Consider the following 13,650-nt stretch of genomic DNA (forward strand, 5'->3'; position numbering starts at 1 on the left):
TTAAGTATGTGGAGAATGACAATGTAATGGATGAAACATATATACATGGATATATTGTCAGGCGAAAATTTGTAGCCAATTTAGCTTGCTAATAATGACCTCATTTATTGGTCAGTTCGTTCATTCAGTTGGAAACGGATACGGGGTAAAGGGAGTGGTTATTATTTTACTTTATCAGAGTACACTAGCGGCTTCACCCCTAGCCTCAAGGGGCATTGCCCCAAGAATTTTGATCAAACTAATTTTTCGTGTTTTAAATTTTGGGTTTTTTTCATTTTTTTTTTTGGGGGGGGGTTAAGGGTGTCCCACCCCCAAAGAAAATAGTTATAAAACTTCCAGGGACCTATAAGAAGCTACCCTGTAAAGGAGAACCCGATCGGTTCAGCAGTTAGCGAGATCCTTCGCTAAAAACAAACATACAGAGAGACAGACAGACAAACATCGTTCTACTTTGTATTATAGATGTAAATCTGATGCAACATCCAAGTAATAATATATTGATTAATAATACTGTAAACAATTTCGTACTTTCCCACAAAGTTCCTGTCGAGCCCCGAAAAAAAACTTTTGAAAAACTAGATACGCATATTAGGATATATAAAATAAGTTGTAAGGAATTTTTATGTTAGGGGGAGATTTGAAAACTGCATTAAATTTTAAGGATTTTTTATAAGATTCGTTGTTTTTTGTATAATTCTTTATCTGAAAATACAATTCAAGTTAATAAATTTTGACTAATAGGATAGGTGGATTGGAAACTACCTGCGCTCTAATTGGTTTAATGATGTGCGACACTTAAGCTTCTCCAATCAGAGCGCAGATAATTTTCAATCCACCAATCACAGATGTCAAAATTAATTAACTTAAATTGTATTTCCGCTTTTAGATAAAGAATTATACAAAAAACGAGTTTTATAAAAAAAATCCTTAAAATTTGATGCAGATTTCAAATCTCCTTCTAACATTAAAATTCTTTTCAAGTTACATATCCTAAATTACGCATATGTCATAGGAATCTTTACTGACAATTTCTGTCTTCGATACACACATTTTCACCGTGACATTACAGACTAGCTGATGGACAGACAAAGTGATCTACAGAGTAGCTTTGCTACTAAAAGAAACAGAGAAAGAAATGAATTGTATAATATTAGTAGGCAAAGCTCTTTTATGTTTCTTTTAAATGAATGCAAAGATTGATTTTCAGCCTATAAAGCTACCTTTAAGTTCATGAAAAGAAAACAAAGAGTGTTGAAAAGTGTACTGACCTATAATTGTTCTATTTTAAACTTTTCTTATATATGTGTTTAAATTTCAGGAAACGCATGAACTCCACGTCATCTGGGAAATCCGCGAGCAAGAAGCTAAACTGCGCGCAACAATAGACAAGTTTTTTCGCGCCATTTTTTCTCTTTGTCAACAACAGAGTTGCCAACTTAAAAATAAATAAATTTAATTTAAAGAAAATTATTTTGTGGTTTTTAAAACTATTTATTGCCTCAGTTTAAAGAACTCCCTAATTTTGTTGTCAAAATAACCCTTAAATAAATTTTTAAGCATTTAGTTTTGACACTAGTACTTGTTTGGGTTAAGTTAGGTTATGTTTTGTTATTAGCCTTTTTGGGGGGGTTAGGTATGGATTGTTTAAGAAATCCACATGGCTATGTTGTTGGGAGGAAATTGTATTGTAATTAAAAGTGATACCATGGGATTAATTTTACTGTCTAATATATGATTCAGTGATTTAGAAAATATATTAAAACTCTAAAGTTGGCAACTATGTTTTAAACAAAGGAGCTCTGTGAAAGAGTTTCTAAACTGTGAATTTGTAAATAATTTTGTGATAAGTTTTATAGAACAGATGCTGTACTTACTGTATATAATTATATATGAAAGTTTATATTCTAATCCTGTATATAAAGTAGTAAGGTTTTTGTCTAAAGAAAAAGATCTAAATAACTACTGAACTGATTTAGTTCTCTAATTTAGGAATGCTTCAAATAGGTTCATTGATGGTTTTAGGATATTGAATTTTCAGATTTAAGTCTTGGTAGGGGTTTATGTTATTTTTTAGCAGCTTTTTCTGCCCCTTTAAATAAAGAACACCTAAATGTAAGGGGCGCAGTCGCTAGCTAATTTATATGAAATTGCAAATCTTAGATTTACTAGCAAAAGTTATATGGTAAATATTTACATTTTGTGGACATTACTGAGAATACATCTGGATTCAAGGAATTATAAATAATGATAAAGATTATAAGATAATTATTTATTCTATGGTCCTCAAATACATAGTTGTGGACAATTGACTGTAGTTTTCATGCAGATTTTTATAACCGGTTTGATTCAGGTAAAAACATATTCATACATATAGAATATACCAAGTTTTTTTTAGAATGTGCTAAATTCTTTTTTTAGTAACTTTAAAAATATCATAATTTTCTTGTATTCAAAACTTAAAACAGGAAATGTCTAAAATTAAACAAAAAAATTTCAATTTGTAGTCATGAAAAAATCCCTTAAAAAAATTGAAATGCATGTATACATTTTTTATTTATTTTAATGTGATTAAAAAACCTATATAAACAGTAGCTAGTCTAACCCATTAGTGCCGAGCGCCACTTTTATGGGCCGATCGAGCTGTAAGTTTCAGGGAAGCTTTATAATGGTCAAAACGGAATTCGTATTTTTTTGTTTTGCTCTAGTGGCGTGCACAGGAAAGTTGCAAAAAAACCCGGTTCGGCTTGGCCATAAATACCAACCAGGCATTAACACCCGTTTTTGGTGCTTTCCCCCAGTTTTAAAACCCGGTTGACCTGTATAAACCCGGTTATTTTGACCAAAAATCGAAAAATGTAATTTTTGAACGCCAAAAGTGAGATGAACACTTTTTAGAACTTTGATACGATCCGTAATTGAAAACTACACAACCTCATGTAATCTAAAGAGCTACAAGTATAATACGAAGCGATTTATTTCAAATTTCGTGTTTAGCCGGCGATTTCGGGTAAAAAAACCCTGTTTTGTTGTTGTTGTCAAAAAAGATCTATTAGTGAAACCGGGTAATAAAAATTTCAGACTCAAAATGGAAATGCCGAACCGGGCCTATATAGGGCGTAAAAAAACGATAAAAAAATCATATAAAAAATAATAATTTAAATAAAACGAATTCACAAATAGATGTACTTGTCAATAAACATTAGATTTCACGAAAAAAATCAGCGACTTTACTATAAAAACAAAAAAGTTAGATGGGGTATTTTGAATTGTCATGATTTTCAAACTTTGTTGATCTATACCAGCAAACGGAAGTAAGCTAAACTGCCAGCTCCAGGGGGAAATGAAAGCCAGGGTAGTAGAGGGGGGATTCATACTGAGAATGATGCAATTATGAAGCCGGAAACCGGTTTTTTTTCCATTTTCTGGCACCGGGTTTTAAAACCCGGTTCGGCACTAATGGGCTAAACAAAATTTAGAACTTTTTTATTTTTTGCATTCCAAAATTGCTTCATAGATTTATTTATTTTAATTTTAGTTTTAAAGATTATATTTATAAGTTTAGAATTTTCAGGGATCATAAGGGATAAGACAATGGAAATCCCCAATTATAACATACATAATTATCTTCTGTAAATTTAAATCATTGTTTAAAAATATATTGACATTATACATTTAAACCAACCAATTAATAAGTCTAGTATCCAATGATTTTAAGGCAACAAATAAGAGAACGAGATTATGAAACTTTTGGTACTCGTATAATGAACAGGCCATTGTCTCATCCCTCCCTGTGTATATTATTGATATCTGTTAATCCATTCAAAGGTGGGCGGCAGCTTCCTGATATTGAAAAAAAGGCTGCCTAGATGCAGTAGTAATTATAAGAGAAAACGGCTGCAAGATCGGCGGCTGCTTTAACTTGTCTTGTTCTTACTGTGCGCGGTAAATCATAAAGATTGCGGCTAAATGCAGATGCAACTGCGGATTTGGTGGCCCCCGTCTAAGTTTTTACAGCAATTTAATTATGTAATGTTTTTATTTAAATTGAAGAAATTTAAATCAAATACCAAAGTCTCTTTTTGTGAACAAATTTTTAAAATACTGTAAACACTTCTTTTTATACATCCTAGGACATAAGGACACTCAAATTAAAAAAAAAATCTGGAAATATAAATATATCGTTTTTCTCGGATGTTAAAATAAAAAAAATAAAAGTTTAAAACCAGTTTTGTTAGGCCCCGAGGTGCCGCATTCTCCGTTTAACAAAACTGGTAGTAATTTTATGTTTTTTTTCTATTTAACTTTCGTGGAAAATTAGCAGAACTAATTTTCTTTCTTTTATTTTATATTTACCAAATAAAATATTTTATACACTAAATCATAATAATAGGAAGTTAATTTAAAGTCCATCGTCCAATCCCTGCAATTTTACTGTCGTAATCTTTTTTTTACTTCAAATAAACTTGAGGTTTAAAAATAGGATTAGAATGGAAGGGGAGGGGGGAGAACCAAATCCATAAATTTGGATGATTTTTTCAAGTTCCATAGCTCATTTCTGTCCCGCCATTTAAGAGATATTTTGATTTAAACAGACAGACATATTGTTACACCAACTTACAACAATTTTATCCATATTCAAATATAACATTTTATTTATGTAAATTTTTAAAATTATAAATTTAGTTAATTGTCTATGGCTTTTTCAGAAAAAAGTTTATAAGACACACTATCAAATGCCTTCGTGAGGTCAAATTATTTTAGTTAAAATTTTGTGAATTTTATTTTAATGTATGTATTATAATTTTATATAGATGTAGATAATATTTTATACCTATTATTATTAAATAAATTTTAAGAATGTATGTTTTTAGTTATTTTTACTTGCATCGCTTTTTTGTAGCTAGGGTCTGTCTGTCGGTAATTCTGTACTTCTGATGCGTATGTGTGTTTAGAATGAGTCCCTCACGTATTTTTATAATTTTTATTTGTAGTTGACGTGCACAGGGTTGTGCTTATGTAGTGTATCATGAGGTGTGGTGAGGGGGGTTAGAGGTATATTGGGGAACGATTCCATTCCCCAAAATTTCTCCAGAGGGGGTGGATACCGCCCCCTACACCCCATTCTGTTCACTTCTGTTAAAAATTTCAACAAAATAGATATTATTAAATATTAAACTAAATCATAGTTTGTGGGGAAACCCCGTACCCCTTTTGGGTGATGCAACTAGTTGATGTGATGTTTTTCCTTAAAGTTCCTTGTAGATCAGAAATAAACGCCACCCTCCCCCCCCCCAATTTTTAAATAAAATAAAAATAAGAAGATGAGGGGGGCTGTCATTTGTCAGGTTAGGTTGTCTAGGGCACTGGGAAACCCCACAGGCTTTGAGCTTCCTTTCAGAGATTAAACAAAGGAAAAACTAAACCCCATTTATACATTTTTTAATGTGTGGAGAGGGGTTTGTTCAGCGCTCAACATGCACATTTGGGGAATTTTTGATATCTTTTAATTTAAATTTTGAAATGAAAGAACATTTTAAAAGCATTTCATGAATTAAAACTTAATATTTATTTTAAATGACTGACAGGACAAAGATAGATAGATAGTTAGACAAGACATCAAATAGATAGATAGAAAATTAGACAAGACATCAAATAGATAGAAAGATAGTTAGACAAGACATCAAATAGTTAGATAGATAGTTAGACAAGACATCAAATAGATATATAGATAGTTAGACAAGACATCAAATAGTTAGATAGATAGTTAGACAAGACATCAAATAGTTAGATAGATAGTTAGACAAGACATCAAATAGTTAGATAGATAGTTAGACAAGACATCAAATAGATAGATAGATAGTTAGACAAGACATCAAATAGATAGATAGAAAATTAGACAGGGCATAAAGATTTATTTATTTTGATCTCTCAATGAACTTTCAACTCTGACACAAATTACAAATTAATTAAGATAATTTAATTAATATTATAAATACATAACTGATAATATTTTGACATAATTATTGTTTTAAAAATTATTTTTTTTGTTGTAACTCTGTTTTTCAGACACAACCTTGATTAAAATTATTCTTCAGATTTTTTAATTGTTAGAATTTAAAATATTTTTAAAAAGAAATATTATGCTATTAAAACCCGCGACCGTGGCTCAACACGTAGCGCATCCGCTCGTCGTCGGGAAGGTGATAGGTTCGAATCTCGGTCCGACACCGCGTCATAACTTAAGACGTTAAAAATGGTTCCTACTGCTGCTATGTCAGGTGCGCGACATAAATAGTTAGAGTAGGGGGAATGCCTTGGCCCAAAACAGGCGCAACTCACTACAATGCACAGTTAGGACTTCTCAGACAAAGGTCGTGCAATCAAAGGGTTGGTTGTCTGATGGCAAATGGACGCTTTACATCGCAATCATAGGGCTTAGGGCTGACAACCCTATCCCAACTCCATAAGCCACATTGTTACAGAAACACTGACGAATTGTCAGCGGCCTATGCTCCCACCTGTGGAGTGAAAAGGGCTTGTTACTGTTTTTTTTTTATTATGCTATTAAATAGAGTTTTTTTGATGGTTCATTAAAATCTTACTAACCACTGAACCGATTTATTTATCAGTTTTATGTTATATTAAGGAATAAGACAATAAGCTATACATTACCAATTATGATAAACAAACTTTCCCCTAATGTGGAAAAGTGAATACACTAATAGTTTGTACAACCTAATCAAGATAAAGAAAAGTCTTTCTCGTATTCATTCGAATCCGGTGGATAGGAACCGGTTCTCATCCAAACGAAAAAACTATGTCTAGCATCGTATTATATCCAGCTTTCTACGAATATAAAAATGTACAATCATAAGATTAAAACCAGTTTTTTTAGACCCAAGGTGCCGAAGGGGCTAAAAAAACTAGTTTTAATCTTATAATTGTACATTCTATATCCGCGGAAAGCCGTTTATGATATGATGCGAGAAATAACTATTCAACTTTAACCCCCCTCAAAGTTTAAAGTTTTTGGCCAACGAATTTCGGAAAGTGCTTATAAAACTTTGGGTACTAATTTAAATCTACAGTGAGAAGTTAAATGAATCAACTTCTAAAAAAATGTTTTATGTGTTAAAATCACGAAACCTTTACATGTAGAATATAATTGTCCTTGTTCTATTAATGAATTTATTGTTACTTGGATGTTGCAAAAGATTTCTGTGTACCCTGATAAAGTGATGCTCGCAGCTGGCTGAAATAATGATCCCAAATGCATCCACTTTTTTCAATCCTTTCCTGCTGGATTAACGAACTGGCCAATAAATAATTTCCATGTTAGCAACCTAAATTGACGACCATTTTAAAGGGTAAATAAAGAAGCAAGTAAGGCCTTCAAAATCAAACTTTTATGGGGATTGTTGACAATAAAAATTAAAAATGTAATAAATTTCAAAATATGTAGATAATACAGTTTTTGATTGTAATTGTTTTTTTTTGTTTTTAAAAGAAAATAACACCAGAAGTATAAATGAATGCTAAGAAATACTTATTCTTGTAATAAATAATAAATATTTTTACATTAAAGTAATGAAATTATGAACTGAAGTTTACAAAAGTTTTTTTTTATATGTAATTTATGAGAAAAATTGTTGTTTTTAACCTCGGAACTTTACGTGATTCTACAGTGATCTTAAAGGATAGGACAATAGATGATAAATTATTGTACTACCCAATTACCATAAACAATGTTACCACTTATTTAGATTAAGGGGAAGGGAGGGGGGGGGGGTTTAATGCAACAAATGATTGTTTTTTTTTCTTGGAACCTATTTTCTTAGTTTATAGTTTATTAGATTTAATTAACAATCCCTTTATAATTTCCTACAAATTTTCTGGATTAATCTGGATTTCATGGCCTTTCTTTGAAAACTCTTAAATTGAATTAATTGTTCATTGTCCACTTCCTTACTCCCTGAGTACAATCCCAATAAATTAAATAAAAAATCTTTAGGAGTACATTCTACATGTACAAGTACTTTGATTTAATATTTCAGTTAATTTTTAATTTAGTTGATAAAAGTTTGGAAAAGTTGTTTAATGTTTTAGAGTAAAGTAAATTTAAGTAATTATGATTTTGGGGCTTTTGTTCTGATGTTTTACAAATATTTAAAAAAAAGTTTATTAAAAAATGTTTATCTATTCTTTAAAATCAGTATTTCAGTATAAATATGTGCGTGGTAGATTTGATATATTAGCTTATAAAAATAAACAAAATCACTTCTGTAGATTTAAATTATTATTAGAATAGTTTTGCCACCTAAACAAGATGTAATACAATGGATCTTAAGGGATAAGACAATGGTCGATAAAGAGGGAAGTCATTTTCTAGTAAATCCCGTAAAGGTGTGTGTTATAAGGCCTAAACATAGTAGTAGAACGATAAGGTGCTCTATATAGTGGTATTCCCTATTGAATAGAACAATAGGAAAATTTTTTTTTTTTTTTGATAACCGTACCTGGAATATCTATCATAAGAAATTTCTATCAAACGCTTTGTTTGGCTCAAACTGACAAAAATTAAAAGAATATATAATTATAATAATAATGTTTTCTATAGGTACAAGGTAAAGGTTAAGAACAATCTATACCATTAAATAAAGGAAGAAGCCATTCTTTACAGGTTGTACGAGCAGTGAACATTAAAATGAAACTTTAACAAATCATTAATACAATGACTTAGTGAAACAAACCAACACAACAAGTTACATACAGACAATTTTGAAAACATTCAGATATACAATCTATATAAGAAGGTAAAAGATTCAAAGTGGAGGTTGCATGTCATATTCTTTCTTTGCTTGTTGTGTAGTATGTCATTTTTTATGTCAAATCCTATTTTAAAACCAGAATATTTTTTTTTATAATAAAGATTGACCAAAATATAGTTGAAAAACAAGTTAGTTTTTTGATAATGAAAGTTTAATTTACAGAAAAAAATGTTCTAAAATGTAGTTGTTCGCTGTAGTGAAATTGAAATGAAACAATGCACATTGAAACCTTCTACTTCAAAGCAAACAAACATGAAATTCCACAAACATAAAACTAATTTTTGTCACCTTGAATAAATCAACCTTTGTTTAATGGTATAGATTGTTCTGAACCTTTACCTTGTACCTATAGAAAACATTATTATTATAATTATATTTTTTTTTTAATTTTAGTCAGTTTGAGCCAAACAAAGCGTTTGATAGAAATTTCTTATTTTTTAAAGATATTCCAGGTACGGTTATCAAAAAAAAAAAAAAAAATTCCCTATTGTTCTATTCAATAGGGAATACAAATATATAGAGCACCTTATCGTTCTACTACTATTTTTAGGCCTTATAACACACACCTTTACGGGATTTACTAGAAAATGACTTCCCTCTTTATGTATATCCATAATAATGATACACAAAATTTCCACTTTTGTTAAATTACAATTAGTTAATGAAACGCTTGGACACTTAACCAATCAAACTTTAATAAAAGTCGCCAAAGTTGCATGTTAAGCCAACAAATAAGAAAATGTTAATATAAAACTTTGGAGACTAGTGTAATAAATAACTCAATGTCCCCTCCCTTCTCCCAGATGGGAAACTTATAAATGAATGTTAATATTTGAGTACACAAATCATATTAACTAAGTTAAAGAAATTAAAATATTATTACTTGGATTATCTTATTACACCAGATCTTAATGCACTCTGATAAAATGAGAATCGCAGCTGGCTAAACTAACGTTACCCCCATCTTCTCACCTACTAAAGGATGAACTAACTGACCAATAAATGAGGCCCATATTAGCAAGCTAAATTGAGGGCCAATTTTCCCCTGTCATTATATCCAAGTATTTCTTATATCCTTTACACAAACCATATTAACTAAGTTAAGGAAGTGGTCGGATTATAAGATACATTCGGCAGTTTCCTATTTAACTATATTGAGTCTGTAATTGACCCCCCCCCCCCTCTATCCAGTATCATCCTATATACTATGGGTTGGAGGGGACAATGGACTGCAAATTATTTTGGTACCCAAAGTTTTATAAATACTTTCTTTGGTTATTTGAATTGAATCTTGATTGTCAATCTTTCCAATCAATAATTTTGATCTGAAGAAGATGTATTTTAGTTTATCATCATTGGGGATGTATATCAATTTGTCGTCCATTGTCTTATCCCTTAAGATCCCTGAGAATTAGTCCCATTAAAATATGAATAATACTGGTACCCAAAGTTTTATAAACACATTCTTTGGCTATTTTAATTCAATCTTGATTAGTTTGTTCAAACTAGCAGTGTCAAACGGTTGAATCCAATAATTTTGGTCGCTTCTTTGAAAAATCCGAAAATAGAAATGACGCAAATGTGTACAAAATTTACGCAAATTTATGATCAATTTTTGTGTGTTTTTTTTAAATGCAACATGTAATAATAGCTATTAAAACAATTTTCAAGCATAACTTTTATCTTATTAGGATAACAATTAGATAAGAAAAATATTTTTACCATATGTAATTCGTGATCAAACACCTAATTGAAAAAAAATGCAAGACATAGCTTTTATTTTAGACTAGCGGCAACGCCCCCTTGAAGCCTCTAGGTGTTTTTAAGGTAGGAGGGGGATAAGTCAACCGCCCTTCTACTTTTTCATTTGAGTTTTAATAAGAAATATTAAAACAATTTTTTTACGGGGGGAATTTTAAATTGGGAGGGTGGAGATACACTCTCCCAAAATAGTTAAAAACCTTCCCTGTACCTTAAAAAAAGCTTTAATGCAATGAAAAGGAAAAAAAATTATGAATTTATAAAAAAAATGGCGCATTTGTATAAACACCTAGAGATTCTCTAGAATTGTCCAGTAAATAGGAAAAGAAAAATAGAAGGAGTAAAACAGGTTTTAAGAATTCTGATATATCTATGAACCCCAACTTCTTGCACCATAATTTTAACTTACAGAAAGGGTAACTTTGTTTGTAATCTTTGAGATGTAAAGGGGGGGGGGTGGACGGTTAAAGCAACCCCACAACAAGAACCAATGGGATAATGCAATAAATGATGTTAATAATGAATAAACATTTATGTCATATTGGGAGGGAAATAAATATGAATATTCAGGGATCTAAAGGGATAAGACAAAGGCCGATAAATTGATGTACATTCCATATGATTATAAACAAAATTACCCCTTCTGTAGATTACAATTAGTGAATAAAACGTTTGGACTCTCAACTAAATGAGCCAACAAATAAAATTCAAGTTAATAAGTCCACGAATAAGAAAACGTTAAAATAAAACTTTGGGGACTAGTGTAATAAACAGCTCAATGTCCCCTTTCTTCCTGATGATTTTTTTGGTATTATGTCTGCTGCACAAGACTCTAGATATTAGATATATGTAGAGAAATGTTGATAATATGTCAGTCCTGACCACTTTTATTTAATAGTTTAGGATATACGTGAAAAGGGGAAAATTTGTCGTTAACGACATATGTTTTTTTATGCTTAAAGAAAAATCCTTATACTAAAGTAACAGGATGTTTGTCTGTACCGAAGGATCTCGCTACCGATCTGGTTCTCCTTAACAGGGTAGATTCTCCCAGAGAAATCACAATAAAATAAAAAAAAATTTAAATATTCCCGCCGAATAGTGTCGCTAGCGTAGTGGCGCTGCGTAGAGACATGAATTTAACAGCTGATTGACCATAGACAAATTATTTCTCAAATTAGGTATTTAAAATAAAAAAAATTAAATGCCACTAGAGGCCTCTAGGGGTGTGCCGTTAGTGAAAAAAAGTAATCCCTCCCTCTCAAATATTTTTAATCAATCTAGTTAACTCCACAGAAGGCCTAATTTTAACAACGTTTCTTAAAAGATAAGACAGATGTATGATTAATTGATGCGAAATAAACATAACTACCCCTTCTATAGAGTAAATTGTTAATGACTAGCGGCTACGCCCCTAGAGGTCTCTAGGGGCACTTGAGGAAGGGGGAGTCGAATTTGAAAACCCATTTTTTTATTTCAGATTTAAAAAAAAAGTAAAAATTTTTAATTTTAGTTTAAAAATTTTAAAAAAATTTGGGGGGGATTTTTCATTTTTTGGGGGGGGTTGGGGTTGTCCCACCCCCCAACCTTTTATAAACCTTTCCGGTACCTATGAGAAGCTACCCTGTTAAGGAGAACCCGATCGGTTCAGCGGTTAGCGAGATCCTTCGGTACAAAAAAACACACAGACACACATCCTGTTACTTTAGTATAAGGATAGTTTGTTGAAACTGCTTGTTTAACCAACCTTATATACTACAAATGTATATATGTATGTAGTTTTGGAAATATACACAAAAAATACCATAGCAGCTTAGCTTTTTCTATGTTATTGAATTTCCTCATCCATCAGGTGTACGGACAAACGGACATACTTTATTTATAGAGTAGCTGCGCTACTAAAACAATATTTTTTTGCAGCAGAGATAGGACACCTTTGGCAAAATAAGGATCCATTAAACAATTATGTCTTTATGTTATGTTTGTTCCTTCTCTATAAAGTGGGTGTCCAAACAAAAATGATAATCTTTAACCCTTAACAGTCGGGCCCCTTGCCGCACCTTAATCAGTCGGGGGGGGGGGGGGGGGGGCGTTCAACGCCCCCCCTTATTATCTCAGTTCCTATTAGAGCTAGAGGGCTAAAAAATTTTGTGCATGTCCCCTGTGTTATGATGAATTTCCGACCTTTTATAAGTCTAAGTCAATTTTCGCTTCCTTCACCCTTTTATTTAACAACCTTTGTTTTTAAGGTCCTTTTTTACTTAAAAATTTCAAACGGCTGTAATTTTTTTATTTTTGAAGCTAGAAGAACAATTTTTTGCCGAAAATGTTTATTTTCATGTAAATTTTACATTTGAAATATCAAACATGAATTTCAGCGGCCGCAGCTGTACTTGGCAGCTGCCAGCCGCCGCAGTCGGCGGTCGGCGGGAAAACGGCGGCGGATCTTTATGAAATTTTAATACATTATCTAGACATGTAAGAAAAGCTTAAGTTTAAAATTTGAAGTCTCTAAGTCAAAAATTGCGGCCACAGGAGCCTTTTAAAGATTTCTGGAGACCTGGAGGATCAGGACCTGCAGGATCATATCTGGAACCTGAAATTGACTTGAACACCTGTATTTAAGATGAGGATGTACTACTAAAGGATATTTTAGTAATTTGGTAAGATACAATGCTTTGTTTAAGTCAAAAAAATATTTTTGCTCTTTACCTGAATGACCCTGCCAGGTTTGCTGGCATCCTGTGCCCGCCAGGATGGAGATTTTCAAAAAATTCCAACTCTCAGTTATGTGTCATACCCATACTTAAAAAGTCAAGCAGTTTGGGCTCTTTATCTTTCACACACAGAAAATGAGATAGAAAAAACCGGATGGGGGGGCGTTCAACGCCCCCCCCCCCCCCGACCGTTAAGGGTTAAAAATAGCTATTTTTCATAATTTAATATTTCTTCCATTTTTATTTTTTGGTAATGCTATAAGGAATTAAACCACTGCCTTAAAGGCCTTAGTTATATATTCTCTGAAAGTAGCGAAGCTACTTAATATTTCAATTGTACGTCC

The 13,650-nt window shown here is 31.8% G+C and overlaps 2 protein-coding genes across 5 annotated transcripts in view; one reads left to right on the forward strand and one right to left on the reverse strand.

The window, feature by feature from the left end:
* The window catches only part of LOC145317899 (uncharacterized), a 45,867-nt gene extending 41,005 nt beyond the window's left edge, over positions 1-4,862 (forward strand). For all 4 annotated transcript variants that reach the window (XM_080159181.1, XM_080159182.1, XM_080159183.1 and 1 more), the window contains one exon: positions 1,319-4,862. In XM_080159181.1, the coding sequence (XP_080015307.1) occupies positions 1,319-1,385 (67 nt within the window). In that variant the 3' untranslated portion in view covers positions 1,386-4,862. The remainder of the gene's footprint in view (positions 1-1,318) is intronic.
* A 1,030-nt stretch (positions 4,863-5,892) lies between these two features.
* Positions 5,893-13,650, reverse strand: part of LOC145317900 (uncharacterized) — a 34,616-nt gene continuing 26,858 nt past the window's right edge. Inside the window, exon 6 of the mRNA XM_080159184.1 lies at positions 5,893-6,073. The gene's annotated coding sequence lies outside the window, so the exon portion shown is untranslated. The remainder of the gene's footprint in view (positions 6,074-13,650) is intronic.

Source organism: Acartia tonsa, chromosome 4 (assembly GCF_053477335.1).
Source record: "Acartia tonsa isolate MP-2025a chromosome 4, ASM5347733v1, whole genome shotgun sequence".
NCBI lineage: Eukaryota > Metazoa > Arthropoda > Copepoda > Calanoida > Acartiidae > Acartia > Acartia tonsa.